Here is a 15,745-nt window from a genome sequence, read left to right as displayed (position 1 = left end):
TTCTGACCTAGCCAACTAACAGATCCTCCGTGTTCAACTTGACTACAATGAGTGGCGTGGGCACTGTGGCGCAGGGGTTAAGCCACCCGCTGTGACCCCTGCTAATGCGCCTGGAAAGGCAGAGGACCGTGGCCCAGGTGCTTGGGCCCCTGCCATCTCCGTGCGAGGCCCGGAGGAGCTCCAGTCTCCTGGCTGCAGGATGACCCGGCCCCGGCCACTGTGGCCACCTGGGGAGGGAACCAGCAGGAGGTGACTCATCGCTGTAATGTTGCCTTTCAAAGGAATAAACAAACAGCTTTTTAAAAATGTACAGTGAACGGAGTTCTGTAAACTGACAAGCCAGCAGCCTGGAGAACGGCGCCTGGGCCAGACAGGCCCGCGGGAAGGCCCTGCCCAGCTCCGACAGGCCATGCGGGGCCGCAGTCCCGCTCCCCTCGGCCCGAAGCTTCAGGTCTCCGGGATGGGCTGGCGCCCTGCCTCGGCTCCCGGGCCGCAGCCACAGGGGAGGGGGCTCCTGCAGCCACCCGGGGGCGGCTACTGCGTGTGTGCACACAGGCACCCGGGCCGTGGCTCCGGAACCTCTGCGACCTTACTGCGACGGCCGATCGGCCTTAGAACCCACGTCCTTCCTCGCACCCTAAAGAGCAGCGTTGACAGGAGACCCCCACCCCGCCGACCCCTCCAGCCCCAAATCGCTCCTGTCTCCCACCCCTCTCCTGCAGTCTCCCTGGCTTATCCTCTGACCATGCTCTCAAGTTCCCGCTTGCAGAGGGGAGCTGCTTCAGACTGAGCTGTGCAGAGCCCCCCACCAGACTGTCAAGCCGTGCAATGGGGGCAAGTGCAGAAAAAGAAGTCAAAACAAAGCAAAAACCTAAGGAACCTGCGGAACCAAAGTGAGCGGAGAACGACCGGAACTTGACGGCGGCGCCCCTAGGGCGGGGCGCGGTTGGGGGGAGCACGGCTTGTCGGACCGGAAATCCGGCGCCGGAGCTCCGCCCACTGAGCCTTCCCCGGGGGGTGTAGCTCCAAGCCCCGCCCATCAGAGCTGGCGTCGGGCGCGGATGGTGCCTGGCTGCTGTGTGGCAAGGGTGTCCGTGGGTGAACGGCCTGTTTTGGAGATGTTACAGGCTAGAGATGCTGATTGACAGCTGGTGAAAAGTTGGTTGTAAGAGGGTAACCTGTAGCTTGGACCCCAAGCCAGCAGAGGCCCGCTCGGATTCCGGGACTGCCATCCTCAGTGGGACCCCACAACTGGACGTGTTCCCGGGGTGGACATAGACAGTGACCCATACCATGTAATATATACACTATATTCCCTGTAGCTTGGACCCCAAGCCAGCAGAGGCCCGCTCGGATTCCGGGACTGCCATCCTCAGTGGGACCCCACAACTGGACGTGTTCCCGGGGTGGACATAGACAGTGACCCATACCATGTAATATATACACTATATACCCTGAGCTTGGACCCCAAGCCAGCAGAGGCCCGCTCGGATTCCGGGACTGCCATCCTCAGTGGGACCCCACAACTGGACGTGTTCCCGGGGTGGACATAGACAGTGACCCATACCATGTAATATATACACTATATACCCTGAGCTTGGACCCCAAGCCAGCAGAGGCCCGCTCGGATTCCGGGACTGCCATCCTCAGTGGGACCCCACAACTGGACGTGTTCCCGGGGTGGACATAGACAGTGACCCATACCATGTAATATATACACTATATTCCCTGTAGCTTGGACCCCAAGCCAGCAGAGGCCCGCTCGGATTCCGGGACTGCCATCCTCAGTGGGACCCCACAACTGGACGTGTTCCCGGGGTGGACATAGACAGTGACCCATACCATGTAATATATACACTATATACCCTGAGCTTGGACTCCAAGCCAGCAGAGGCCCGCTCGGATTCCGGGACTGCCATCCTCAGTGGGACCCCACAACTGGACGTGTTCCCGGGGTGGACATAGACAGTGACCCATACCATGTAATATATACACTATATACCCTGAGCTTGGACCCCAAGCCAGCAGAGGCCCGCTCGGATTCCGGGACTGCCATCCTCAGTGGGACCCCACAACTGGACGTGTTCCCGGGGTGGACATAGACAGTGACCCATACCATGTAATATATACACTATATACCCTGAGCTTGGACTCCAAGCCAGCAGAGGCCCGCTCGGATTCCGGGACTGCCATCCCAACGGGCCTCTGATGGCCAAACCCCACAGCTGGACGATTTCCCAGGGTGGACACAGACAGTGACCCGTATCATATACTATACACTATATACCCTGAGCTTGGACCCCAAGCCAGCAGAGGTCTGCTTGAGGTTCCATGCTTGAGTCCTGGAACCGTTGGAAGTAGGCTTTTGTACTGGGCGTCATGCTATTGAGACGGGTAGAAGTTGTTGCATGTAGTTTATTTCTTTTAATGGTGAAAAAAAATTTTTTTTTGAAAGATGTCTTTATTTGAAAGGCAGCGCTATGGAGAAGCAGAGAGGTCTTCCACCCACTGGCTCACTCCCCAGATGGCCGCAGTGGCCAGCACTGAGCCGATCTGAAGCCAGGAGCCAGGAGCCTTTTCCAGATCTGCCTCGCAGGTGCAGGGGCCCAAAGACTTGGCCATCTTCTGCGTGTTCAGGCCACAGCAGAGCTGGACCAGTAGAGCTGCTGGGACTCGAACCAGCACCCATCCAGGATGCCAGCACTGCAGGCAGAGGCTGGCCCGGTTAATTAGTATTTAATGTATGGATGTGGCACACGGTGTCTGTGCCCTCCTTGTAGGACACCTAGTTGTTTTGGTCTGGGCTATCACAAAGCGGCACTGAAGACTTGCATAGGTTGTAAGGGCATTTATTTTCGCTTGTGTGCACTATCCAGAAGCCACGTTTGTGTTTAACGGAGTGCCTACTCCACTTTATAGTCCCACCAACCATGGGAGTGACGCACTCACTTCGCATTCTCATCGGTGTTAGTCCTGATTCTTCATTCTGTTAGGTGTGAGGCGATACCACCTTGTCGTTTGTTTACATTTTCCTAATGTTTGCCTTTTCATGTGTTTATTTGCACCTTTTTGGTAAATGTCCATTGTCCCCCTTTTATAAGCATTAAAATTTTCATTTACTGGGGCTGGCTCACTGCCTGCAGCGCCAGCATCCCCTATGTGTGAGTCCCAGTTGCTGCACTTCCGATCTAGCTCCCTGCTAATGCACCTGGGAAAGTAGCAGAGGATGGCCCAAGTGCTTTGGCCTCTGGACCCACATGGTCCAGAGAAGCTCCTGGCCTCGGCCTGGCCCAGCCCCAGCCATTGCAACCATCCGGGGAGTGGACCAGACCTCTCTAACTCTGCCTTTCAAATACATAAAATAAATCTTAAAAAATAAAGAGGGAGGAAAGAGAGAAAATGGAATCTTCCATGTGCTGGTTCACTTCCCAAATGTGCCCAACAGGTGAGGCCAGGCCACACTCAAGCAGGGGCTGGGAACAGTCTCCCTTGTGGGTGGCAGGCAGTGTACTTGAGCCGTCCCTCGCCTCCCATAGTGCACAGCAGTGGGGAGCTAGGACTTCAACCTCTGCACTGCTACGGAATGCAGGAAGCGGCATCTTGCTGTTGGCAGCAAACCCACACCCCTATTTGCCCATTTGTAAGTTATCTTCTCACTTTTGAGTTTAACATTTTGGTGCAAGTCCTTTGTTGGATTTATAATTTGCAAGTATTTTTTGTATTTTCATCCTCTTAAAATCTTTCACAGCAGAGCTAAAGTTCTTGTTTTGAAGTCCAATTTATCAGTTTTTCTTTAATGGAATGTGCTCCTGCTGTCACATCTAGGAACTCTAAGTTGCAAGGACGTGGCTTTCTGGTTAGTGTTGTCTTACATTCAGATCCCTGACCCACTGCGTTTCAACTGTTTGGCAAACAGAAGCCTGTATCATTTTTGTAAAGATCATTTGGGCAAGTTTTTCTTAATGGATCCTTGATCCTGTTCCTGCCCCTTCTCCACTAAATTAGGGTTACTGAAGCTATAGATTTTTGTTTTAAAACCATTTTATAATTCCTCCAGCTTTACTTTTTCAGTATTGTTTTAGCTAGTCTCGATCCTGCAGGATTCTGCTTAAATTGTACGCCAAGGTGTGTGCCTCATTCCTCTCACCCTAGACTGGGCAGAACATAATAAACACTCTTTCACATGCAAGGGGCTCTGGGCACAAAGTGGAGGGGAATGGAGGTGGGTAGCACAGACCAGAGGGACGGAACATGTGTCGCACCTTGGGATTTGAGGCTCCTGGTCATCTGGTAGCTGGACTACAGGCCATGAACCATTGGCCTCAGCTGAGGTGGTGGTGACCAGGAGACCTGCTGAGGCCCAGTGGGTGCCCACATGCTTCCACCCCTTCTGTGCCACCTGCTGCTGACCCCCAGTGGGAGATAGTGGGACCCCAAGGCCACCACGTCCTGGACAATCAGTGGTGCCTCCATGCGCTTAACTCCTGCGTTCTCTTTCCTGAGCGTCTCTCTGGGGAGTCAGTGAAGGCCTTCTGCATCTGTTCAGTCCTTGGACACGGTTTAGCCGGCACTGAACTCTTCACTGGGAGCTGGGACCTGCTGGGCAGGAGTTAACCACACCCAGACTCTCCACCCTGTGCACCTAAATCCCAGCTGCGTTAACAGGGAGCAGCTTAGTCACCCAGGCCCCTGGAATGTGGATCCAACAGTACCCACTCCCAAGGGCACCCCAACCCCAATCACTGAACTTGCGAGCATCTTAAGCAGTCTCATCAAAAGGTCACTTGTTAAAGTACTATGATCTTCCAGACTTCTAGCTATGGAGAAGCTTCTGAGCGAGAGGAATAAGATACAAGACATTTTTGGAATATGAAAATTTATTCTTAATACATTTCTGCCATCAATGTTTATGACCTTGGCCTTTCCTTCTTGCCTTTGTATAAGGCCAGAAGGGACACATTGGCTACTTTGACAACCTTAAAGCGGACTCCGGGAATGTCACCGACAGCATGGCCTTTCCGACCAAATCCAGCAACCAGAACTTCATCGTTTTCCTGCAGCAAAACAGTGAATTTCCAGTCAGTGGCAAGCACAGGGCGTCCCGTGAGGAAGCCGGCGCGGGTCAGGTTCAGGGGCCAACACTCACCTCGATGAAGTTCAGGCACCCGTCGTTGGGGACGAAGGCCGTGATCTTCTTGCCATTCTTGATCAGCTGGACCCTGACGCACTTCCTGATGGCGGAGTTGGGCTGCTTGGCCTCGACCCCTCTGCAGTGTGGAGACAGCAAGCGTGAGAGCTGGCGCTGGGAATGCGGCGCGCTGAGCCCTGCCCGCGCCTACAAACCGCTTCTACTTCTTCAATCTCCGATTGCTCAGGGAAATCAAGTCTCTGCGGTGCCTTCATTTCGGCAGAACAGGAATTTCCAACTCGTTACTATCCAGGCCCCCACTACCGGAGTCTAGGTGAGGTTCAGGATTCCACCACTAACCGGAGCTCTACTGCACTACCTCTTCCAAAGCCAGGAACACACAGCGGCACTCAGGCTGTGCGACCCAAGGAAGCGAGGCAGACCAGCGGGTCCCAGGCGCCAGCAGGTGCTCACTGTCCCCTCCCTGCCCAGCACGGCCGGGACCTTCGTTCCCCCGGGACAAGGACGGAAGGGCCACGCGGGCGCACTCACACTTTCTCCAGCACGATGCCCTTGGCGTGCGAGGCGCCTCCGAAGGGGTTGGCCTTGAGCGCCGTGCCCAGGTGGGCCTTCTTGTACTGCTTGTCGTGCCACTTCTGGTCGCGCCGGTGGCTGCGCAGCTTCCGGGCGGTGCGGAGCCCACGGCACTTGCCTGCGAGTCCCCAAGGCGGCCCCGCTCAGCGCCGGGGCCGCGACCCACGGCCGCCGGGGCTGCGGCCTCGCGTGGGCGGACCGGGAGGCGTCGAGAGCGCGCGTCCCGCACACGAGGCCCGGGCGCCCCCGCGCCGGCCCGAGCGGGGCCCCCGGCTCACGGGCCCGGCCGCCCCGAGGCCGCCCGTCTGCGCCCCGCGCCCACCTCCCCACCCGCACACCGCCCCCCAGCCCCAGGTCCCGCCCGCCGCCCCGGGGCCCCGCAGCGAGCGCTCACCCATCCTGCCAGCGCGCGGGCCTGAGCGAAAGAGAGAGGCAGCGCCGCGCACCCACAAGCCACTGCGCGCAAGCCCCGCCCAGCCGAGGACCCCGCGGCTGCCCGCGCAGCGCCGGACCCGAGCCCGTGGCCTTGCTCTCGGAAACGAATCGTCCGCACCGCTTCCCTGAGCAAGGATCTGCGTGTTTTCTGAATTTCACGAAATTCCAAGCTCTGTAGCTTGCATCGTTATTTCTCGTTCCGGTGAACGGCGGGGTAAGGGAGATCGTGGACTACCAGTCCCAGAACCCTTTGCGTGAGTCCTGTGCTGCGCACGCGCGGCCGCGTCGGGCCGGGGAGGGGCGGGCGCCCGGGCGGTCTGCGAGTTCGATCCCCGACGCCCTCCGGAGCGGTGTGCCGCGTCGCAGGATTCCGAGACGCGCCGAGGCGCAGTGCTGAGAGAGCCCTGGGCGGAGTCGGAGGGCGCCGTAGGCTCCGGCTCCGCGCTGTTGCGACCTGGGGCGACTCGTTCCCCGACTCTGTAAACCTGTTTGTCCTGGAAGGGGAAATCGCAGACGAGAGGTTTCCGAGCCGAGGGTTCGTTCCACTCGTGTTGGAAAACGGGCGTGCACCGGTGTCGCAGGCCGGCGGGCACGGCAGTCAAGGGCGCTGTGCGGGTGTGCACACCCGCGGTATAGGAGTGAGCTATTTACAGGGGAGGCACAGGTCTCCACCCGCTGGCCGCTCCCCCGAGCCCAGGCGCCCGTGCCGGTCGTCACGCGGCCGTGAGGGGTTCGAGCCCCGGCCTCCGCGCGGGCAGCCCCTCGGGCCCGGCCAGGTGGGTCTCGCAGCCGTGGGGCGTCCCACGGGCAGCCCCTCGGGCCCGGCCAGTGCCTGTCCAGGTGTCGTCACGCGGCCGTGAGGGGTCCGAGCCCCGGCCTCCGCGTGGGCAGCCCCTCGGGCCCGGCCAGTGCCTGTCCAGGTGCCGTCACGCGGCCGTGAGGGGTTCGAGCCCCGGCCTCCGCGTGGGCAGCCCCTCGGGCCCGGCCAGTGCCTTCCAGGTGCCCATGCCGGTCGTCACGCGGCCGTGAGGGGTCCGAGCCCCCGGCCTCCGCGTGGGCAGCCCCTCGGGCTCGGCCAGGTGCCGTCTCGCGGCCGTGGGGCGTCCCACGGGCAGCCTCTCGGCCCTGACCAGTGCCTGTCCAGGTGCCCGTGCCGGTCGTCACGCGGCCGTGGGGCGTCCGAGCCCCGGGGCTCCGCGTGGGCAGCCCCTCGGCCCCGGCCAGGTGGGTCTCGCAGCCGTGGGGCGTCCCACGGGCAGCCCCTCGGCCCGCCCCGTGCCCGCCGCTTGGAGGAAGCCTGGGTCGGGCGGCTCCGTGCAGAGGGTCCGCGAGCTCAGAGCCCGGGGGGCAGGCGGCGGCACAGTGCGGGGCGTGGGGAGCGCGGGCGGAGCCTCCCGCGCGGGGCGTGGGCCCGGCTGGGGCGTGGGGAGCGCGGGCGGAGCCTCCCGCGCGGGGCGTGGGCCCGGCTGGGGCGTGGGGAGCGCGGGCCTCTCTGGATCTGAGAGCCCAGGAGCGGGTCAGCGAGGTCAGCGAGGCCCGGGGCTGCCGGGGGCCGCTCAGGCCTGGCCGGCCACCCAAGGCCTTCGTTCGTGGGGGCTGGGTGCTGAGCAAGGCGGGCACAAAGAAGCCCCGTGTTTAGGGGTCACTCGGGCTGCTGTGGGGAGTCCGGGACTGCGTGAGGCCTGTTGGCCGGCATCGCGGTAGTGGACGTGCTAAGAAGGGCTTGGGTCAGGGGTGCTCTTGGCGGTCCAGCTGACCCCACGGAGCGGGGCGAGGCCGGAGCTCGGTTCAGCACCGCGCCGGGGCCCGGCTCACGTAGGGAGTGGGATACACTGCGAGAGAAGCAGGTAGGGTGAGAAGGAGGGGACTGGTGAGTGATGCGACGCTGGACACGGGTGTTCAGGGCCACAGCGCTGGGTGCGTTCCCTGGGGGACCCGTGGACAGGCCGGAGAGAGAGGCCGGACGCCTGCTCTGCGGGCTCGCCCAAGTGTAGTGATGTGGGAGAGGAGGCCAGGGAAGCGAGGTGGACCCAGGAGGCCAGCTGTGTTGATCATTGCCACTGAAGTTGTATTAAACTATAATTAACTCAGAGTTGAAGATGACGCCTAGTGATCTAACTGTAAAAACCGTGGCCGCTGTTGCTATGGAAATGGGACAAGTTAAGATAAGAGCTGGCAGCGGGAGAGGAGGAGCCTGAGATGGGGGTGGCCATGACCTGCTGCTTCTCAGGATTGAATGTCGGGAGCTGCATTTTACCTGATGACGTGATTAAACACAAGCTTTCCTTTATCCGCGATGAACGGAGTCTCTGACCTCTAGAGACTGTTTGTGGCAGTAATTGTTTCTTTTTCCATTTATTCCAAAGAATAAATTCTAAAGAATTTAAAGATCAGGCCTGATCTTTAACATCCAGTTATTATCGTTAGACGTCTATGTAAGATCCAGAGGGAACCGTCAAAGCTGTTCTTGAATGCCCTGTGTGCGGTCCCTGGAAGGGAGCTGTGATTTTAACTTGTGTAGTAGGAGTTACTCTCCAGGTGTTCCTGGCTTGGCTGAGATGAAACAAAGGGAAACAGGCTTCCACTTCAGCAGGCACCTTTGAGTTAGAAGAGGGAATTTTCTTCACTAGGAAAGAGAAGATACTGTTCCGCATTACAGTGGAACATTAAGTTTTAGGATGTCCTTGCACAGAGAGGTTTTAGAATGGGGTAGGTGGACCCGGATCGACACAGTCTGACTGGAGGGTGGGACAGTTGGTCTTTGGTGATGGGGAGTGGCAGAGAGTGGCTCCCAGTCCTTTCCACTGCAAAATGAAGACTTAGCAGGATTAGTTCTTGATTATTTAAATAAAATTAAATGCAAAGGATTATTATGCTTGCATAATAATCCCTTTCAAAATAAACCATTCACACCATTTTGGCCATTTGTATTATTGAGACTTTGTTGCTCTAAGGATTTTAATATAAAACAAAATCCCCTCGAATTGAAGGCAACAAGAGCAGATGGTGATGGAAGGAAGTAGAGGAGGAGAGAAGTGAGGGGCTCCTGGCTTTGCCGAGCCTCCCAGGAGGAGAGTGTTGGCTCTGGTGATCATTACCGGCCCTGAGGACGACCACAATGAGTGAGATGTGTAACCTGTGCGTAGATACATGGTCGTGTTGCCTACTGTGGAGTAGTGTGCCCATGTGCACATGAATATTTATTTTTTAAAGATTTATTATTTGAAAGAGTTACACAGAGAGAGGAGAGGCAGAGAGAGAAGAGAGGTCTTCTATCCGTTGGTTTGCTCCCCAGATGGCTGCAATGGCTGGAGCTGCGCCGATCCGAAGCCAGGATCCAGGAGCTTCACCAGGTCTCCCATGTGGGTGCAGGGGCCCAAGGACTTGGGCCATCTTCTACTGCTATCCCAGGCCATAGCAGAGAGATAGATGGGAAGTGGAGCAGCTGGGTCTCGAATGGGCACCCATATGGGATGCCGGCGCTTTAGGCCAGGGCATTAACGTGCTGCGCCACAGCACCAGCCCCAATGCACATGAATATTTAAATTTACTTAGTTGGGGGCTGGCACCGTGGCTCACTTGGTTAATCCTCTGCCTGCGGCGCTGGCATCCCATATGGGTACCGGGTTCTAGTCCCGGTGGCTCCTCTTCCAGTCCAGCTCTCTGCTGTGGCCTGGGAAGGCAGTGGAGGATGGCCCAAGTGCTTGGGCCCTGCACCCACATGGGAGACCAGGAGGGGGCGCCTGGCTTCTGGCTTCCAATTGGCGCGGTGCGCAGACCGTAGCGGCCGTTTGGGGGGTGAACCAATGGAAGGAAGACCTTTCTCTCTGTCTCTCTCTCTCTCTCTCACTGTCTATAACTCTACCTGTCAAATAAATTAAAAAATAAATAACTAAGTACTTAGTTGGCTTGTAAGTTAGCATTTCCAAATTTACATTACTGATTCAGAAAGTAGCACCTGGATTCACTGCTGAGCCATATACGTGCTGTCTGTGAAGAGTGCTCTGCTTCGTGTCTGTCAGGATAATTCATTTATACTGATAACCCAGGGGTAAAGGGGGCAGCACTATAGGGCATTTCTCCTCCAAGTGAGTTTTGTTTCCGTGATCTAAGGCTTGGATTCCTGTTGGTGTTGAGGGAGGGGCCCTGCAGGTGCCTGGTGGGAGCTTCTGTGCAGGTGGTGGAGATGGGGGCTTCTCACCCCTAGGACCCCTTCTGTGAGGGTCCCCCGACCTCTGGGCTCCTCTTCCCGGGTCACACCTCTCGCGTTGCACCAAGAATCATTTAGCGGATCCTTCCAGTGAGGGCTCTAATGCACCACAACTAACAGAAACCCATTTCAACACCCCCCCCCCCCAAGATGTATTTATGTATTTGAGAGGCAGAGTTACAGACAGACCAATCTTCCTGTCCGCTGGTTCACTCCCTGTATGGCCGCAACGGCGAGCCAGGAGCTTCTTCCCAGCCTTCCATTTGGGGGCGGAGGCCCAACCTCTTGGGCCATCTTCTGCTGCTTTCCCAGGCTATTAGCAGGGAGCAGGATTGGAAGTGGAGCAGCTGGGACTTGAACCGGCATCCGTATACGGTGCCACAGTGCCAGCCCCTCAAGCTCTCTTATCTCTTCATCTTTTATCCACCTGCCTCTCTGTCCCCTTCACTTAATCAGCCATTGCCTGGTGTGGAGGTGAGGACGGCTTCCAGGAGGACACTGACCAGCACAGTTACGTGTTCACGTTTCTGCATGACACTTGGCTTGGAGCTTCCAGAGAGGCGAAGACTCCGTGTTTTAGCTTGTATACCTGGTGAACAACCTAGCGCAGTGCCGATCAGTATTTGTCAGACAAGATTGTGAGAGAACGGCCCTTCTGTCTCAGGTTAGCTCGAGCAACCAGACCACAAAAATACGCTCTGATCTGCCGCATTATTTGTGTTCCAGAAGTCAATGGAAGCCCAAAGTGGTTAACGTTTAAATTAGAGGCACTTGTAATCATTAGACTTAACCATTCTGGTTGCAGTCACCTCAGGGTTGGTTTGATGAAAATTGGTTGGAGTTCTGGCAGTGACTTGGCCCTGAACTTGGTAAGGAGATACCAGCGAGGAGTAAGCAGTGTGTACTGGGGCGTTTTGGTAGTGAACTGGTGTCACCTGGGCTTTGTCCGTTTCCATTTTCAAGCTCCTAGATTCTATGGAATGCTTGGATTTGTTGATTTTCCAGTTACGGTGGTGTCAGGACCCTGTAGGTTAGAGTCATATGACATGAAGTGGGACTGAATGAAGTGGTGTTTTCGGGTAGGTTCAGTCATTCAATCTGTGTATTGCATTGAGCACCACCTTGGGCTGTGGATGGGGATTGGCTGATTAGACGCAGTGCCTGTCCTGGAGCCTTCTGATGGGGCTCAGATAAGGGAGCAAGAAAATACAAGACTCCTGGCGCCGGTGCTATGGTGTAGAAGGTTAAGCCTCTGCCTGTGGTGCCAGCATCCCATTTGGGTGCTGGTTCGAGTCCCAGCTGCTCCACTTCCAATCCAGCTCCCTATTAATGTGCCTGGGAAATCAGTGGAAGACGGTCCAAGTATTTGGGCCCCTGCACTCACATGGGAGACTCAGAAGAAGCTCCTGGCTCCTGGCTTCGGAATGGCCCAGCTCCAGCCATTGCAGCCATTTGGGGAGTGAACCAGTGGATGGAAGACCTCTCTCTGTGTCTCTCCATCTCTCTCTGTAACTCTGCCTCTCAAATAAAATAAATAAATCTTGGGAAAAAAATAGCAAGTCTCAATGCAGATTGTTTTTGTTGTTGTTGTTGTAACAGTGAAGGTGAAGCGAAAGCAGGGAGAGTTAGAGAGGTGAGGTGATCCCCACGAAGGACATGGTTGTGGAAGGGCCCTGAGGTGCAGCGGAGCTCCGCTGTTGACGGGATGCAAACAGTGTGCCTGGACTGTGGGCAGGAGGAGGAGCTGGCATGAGATTAAACGAGAGAGGCCAGCAGGGGCCATGCCAGGAAGGGCTTTGTAGAGGCAGACGGCTCTGGGTTTGAAGTCACTGTGCAAAGACCATCCTAATTGAGTTCAACATCTGACAAATGCAGTTTTGGCCCCGAGAGCGTTGAATGAATAGATTCTGCACACTTGCTAGATGCCTCTTAAATTAATGTTAGAATTCTGAAGTTGGAGCCGGTTCTGAATTTCCCCGTGGGAACACAGTTCTCTGTGGTGTGATTACAGGAAGATGGGGTTTGGTAGTCAGATCCGCAGCTGAGGGTGCATTCAGTTCTACACGGTAAATCAGCCAAAGGCAGAAAACCTTAGTTCCTTTCAAGTGAGGAGAGGGTGGCTAGGCCCAACCTTAGCTATTATGGGCATTTGGGAGGGTGAACCAGTGCGTGGAAGACCTTTCTCAATCTGTCTCTCTCTCTCTGTGTCTCTTTCTGTCTGCTTTTCAAATAAATATAAAATAAATATAAAAAACCAAAACTCACTATGTATACAAGCATCCGTTAGGGTTCCTGCATTGCCCTGTGACAGAGGACCTGCTGACACTGCTGGCCATGTGGTGAGGATAAAGGCCTGTGTCTCTGACCCAGGAGTCCTGTCTTCAGCCAACAGCTGTAAAACTGGCCGGTGTTAGCTTCCCAGTGGGTGAATCGCAGACATTTCACGGGTCTTGACAGAGTCTGCTTAGCAGGCTGAGCAGGCAGGCCTCGTGCCAGGCCACTGAACCCCTCTGAGGTTCTCATTAGCAGTTACTGTCACTGCTTTTCTCCAGCGTCACAAGTAAGTTATTCTCAGATAATCACCTCCGAAAGTGTGAGCTCTTCTAAAACACATGTGTGACATCTACTAATTATTCTGTCCTGAATATTCTTTTCTTCTAATTAGAATTTGTTTATTTATTTGAGGTAGAGAGTGAGCAAGTATATTCCCAACTCCTGATTCATTCTCCAGATGCCTGCATTGGCCAGGACAGGGCTGGACTGAAGCCGAGGCTGGGAACTCAGTCCAGCTCTCTCATGTGGGGCCCAGCGAGGACCCAGCGACTTGGACCATTGTTCTTGTCGCCCGGGGTCTGCATTAGCAGGAAGCTGGAGTCAGGAGCCGGAGCCAGGAATCAAACCCAGGCACTCTGCTCTGGACATGGGCATCTTAGCTGCTAAGGCAAACACTCACTTCGTGCCTTGAATATTCTTAACCAAGTGGGCAAAATGTTCCGACAGCAGAAAGAATGCTATGTGAAAATTCTAGGATCACCAGGACATAAAGCACATTAAAATGACACTTAATTTAAAATAAAAACGTCATGTGTTTAAGAATGTAACCCAAGTGTATTTCCACAAAAGATTCTTATGTAATGACCTCCAGGTGTCTAACACTGTGGTGTCTTAGTGTTCGGTGTCATGATTGTCACAATGCCTGACCCCACTGGGCTTGGGCTCTCCCTCCTGACCCGGGACCTGAGGAGCAGGACTGCTGCTGCCACTGCAGGACACTTCGAGGTCTTGCTTGAGCAGCTGGCCGAGCCACTCTGGTATGGTGGCCCGAGCCACGTGTGGCTGTTGGACACTTGCTAGGCAGCTCACGTCAATGGAGAAATGTAAGTGCGAATTATATGGCAGATTTCGGACTTAGGAAAGACAAAGAATGGAAGGTATCTCATTGATAGTTCTGAAAGTTGATTATGTTTGAAGTGCAAATATTTTAGGTTAAATAAAAATACTGTTTACATTAGTCTTGCCTGTTGCCTTAAAGTAGAAGTTGCCTTTTAATGTGACTACTAGAAAATGTGAAGACATGTGGGGCTCTCCTGATAGGTCTAGTGAACCGTGCTGTTCTAGATCTGGGCTGCTCCAAGGGCAGTCCTCCGGCGAGCGGCGTCAGCAGCCATCTGGAGCTTGTTGGAAACACAGAGTCCCACGCCCCTCCCCAGACCTGCCGAATCGGGGCAGGCATTTTGTGACACTCCCATGCAGCTGTGTGCGGAAGACCAGGATGGCCAGACTTTGCAAAAACACAGGGCACCCAGTTACATTCAGTTTTCAGGTAAACAGTGAATAGTTTAAAAAAATACAGTGTGTCCCACTTAATGCACAGGACACACTAATATGAAAATTACTTGTTGCTTTTATGAAATTCACCACTTAACTGGATATCCTAGAGTTCGTCAATCCCACTTCAGACTAAACTTCTTGTCCATACCTGTCTTGTGACTCGGGGACATTCCACAGACTCGGGGACATTCTGCAGACTCGGGGCAAGGACCAAAGATGGAAATGGATGCTGGATAGGATGAACATTCAGAGAGAAGGGGGGTGGGGGGGATGGACCATATCAAGACCACATGTAGGGCCAGGGATTGTCTCTGTTTTGTAACTGCTCTTGGTAACTTCCTTAGTCCTGCATCCTCCGGTCATTGTGCCTTATTCACCTCTTATCCTTTTCTGTAGTCCCTAGGCTGTGTTTGTGTGGCTTGTGGGAAGCTGACAGTGAGGCAGGGAGTGTCTCCTTGGAGCCAGGTCCCTAGCCTCCCTGGCTGCACCATCTCCCCACCATCTGCCTTTTCTGGCTGTGCCTTTAAAAGACCAAGGTTCCAGGAGCCCAAAACACTGATACTTTAATTTTGGAGAATTTTCTTTGTTGTGGCACCCTCATTGCAGTTTTTCAGATGTGCAGCTCTTAGGGATCTTGTTTGGCTCTGTTTTTCAGGCTCTCTAGGGGGTGAAGTCGGTGAAGAGACTGGCAGCGAAGGAATGAAAATGGGTATTGAAGTCATAAGAAGCTTCCCCACAGGAGCTCATCTCCTGGGCCAGCGGCTCTGCAGGAACTTGTGTCCCCTCTGTCTGTGCAGGGCAGGAGGGAGAGGGCTGGTCGTGCACCTGCGGAGCGGGGCGCCCCACTGCGCACGCTTGCCTCCTTGCCAACGCAGAGTCAAGGATTCAGCACCTGTGCCCTGTGGGGATGTAGGTAAGTTCCTGAGGTTGGTGCTTACTTGTCCATTTGGAACACGCATGTGAAAAGGGACATCTCGCTAGTTTAGGGGAGAATTTAAAAGCTCCTAGAAGGACCATGAGAGTCTTACTAAAAATTACAGAACAGTTAGCCGGCGCCGCGGCTCAATAGGTTAATCCTCCGCCTGTGGCACCGGCACACTGGTTCTAGTCCCGGTCAGGGCGCCAGATTCTGTCTCGGTTGCCCCTCTTCCAGTCCAGCTCTCTGCTGTGGCCCGGGAGTGCAGTGGAGGATGGCCCAAGTGCTTGGACCCTGTACCCGCATGGGAGACCAGGAGAAGCACCTGGCTCCTGGCTTCGGATCAGCACGATGCACTGGCTGCAGCGCGCTGACCGCGGTGGCCATTGGATGGTGAACCAACGGCAAAGGAAGACCTTTCTGTCTCTCTCTCTCACTATCCACTCTGCTTGTCAAAAAAAAAAAAAAAAAAAAGTTACAGGAAAGTATCAAAACAATGCAAATTAAAAAAAAAAAAGCTGAGCTCATAAACACATCTTTAAAAATCTGCTCCTTAATATTCATTGAAATGAATCATTAAGAGCTCAAATACTGCATTTGTTTCACTGTATGCTCTAAATGAGGCACTGTC

The 15,745-nt window shown here is 55.0% G+C and overlaps 2 protein-coding genes across 2 annotated transcripts in view; one reads left to right on the top strand and one right to left on the bottom strand.

Moving 5' to 3' along the window:
- Window positions 1–14,942, top strand: part of ATG10 (autophagy related 10) — a 295,508-nt gene extending 280,566 nt beyond the window's left edge. Inside the window, exon 9 of the mRNA XM_062212464.1 lies at window positions 14,854–14,942. The gene's annotated coding sequence lies outside the window, so the exon portion shown is untranslated. The remainder of the gene's footprint in view (window positions 1–14,853) is intronic.
- On the bottom strand, window positions 4,860–6,215 carry RPS23 (ribosomal protein S23). The gene is made up of 4 exons (XM_062212473.1): window positions 6,117–6,215; window positions 5,681–5,840; window positions 5,147–5,267; window positions 4,860–5,054 (listed from the first exon to the last, which is right to left on the bottom strand). The coding sequence occupies exons 1-4, from the start codon at window positions 6,118–6,120 to the stop codon at window positions 4,908–4,910; spliced, it is 432 nt and encodes a 143-aa protein (XP_062068457.1). The 5' UTR covers window positions 6,121–6,215; the 3' UTR covers window positions 4,860–4,907.
- Window positions 14,943–15,745: the final 803 nt, after the last annotated feature.

This window comes from Lepus europaeus, chromosome 15 (genome assembly GCF_033115175.1).
Source record: "Lepus europaeus isolate LE1 chromosome 15, mLepTim1.pri, whole genome shotgun sequence".
Classification (NCBI taxonomy): Eukaryota; Metazoa; Chordata; class Mammalia; order Lagomorpha; family Leporidae; genus Lepus; species Lepus europaeus.
Note: the sequence above shows the minus strand (reverse complement) of the source record. Positions and strands in the feature narration are given on the sequence as shown.

What these genes read in the sequence shown, in the direction of transcription:
- RPS23 (XM_062212473.1), bottom strand. An exon ending in GGCATCGTGCTGGAGAAAGT is followed by an intron (nt 5,268 to 5,680) that starts GTGAGTGCGCCC and finishes TCCACACTGCAG; the next exon opens with AGGGGTCGAGGCCAAGCAGC. An exon ending in GGTGCCTGAACTTCATCGAG is followed by an intron (nt 5,055 to 5,146) that starts GTGAGTGTTGGC and finishes GTTTTGCTGCAG; the next exon opens with GAAAACGATGAAGTTCTGGT.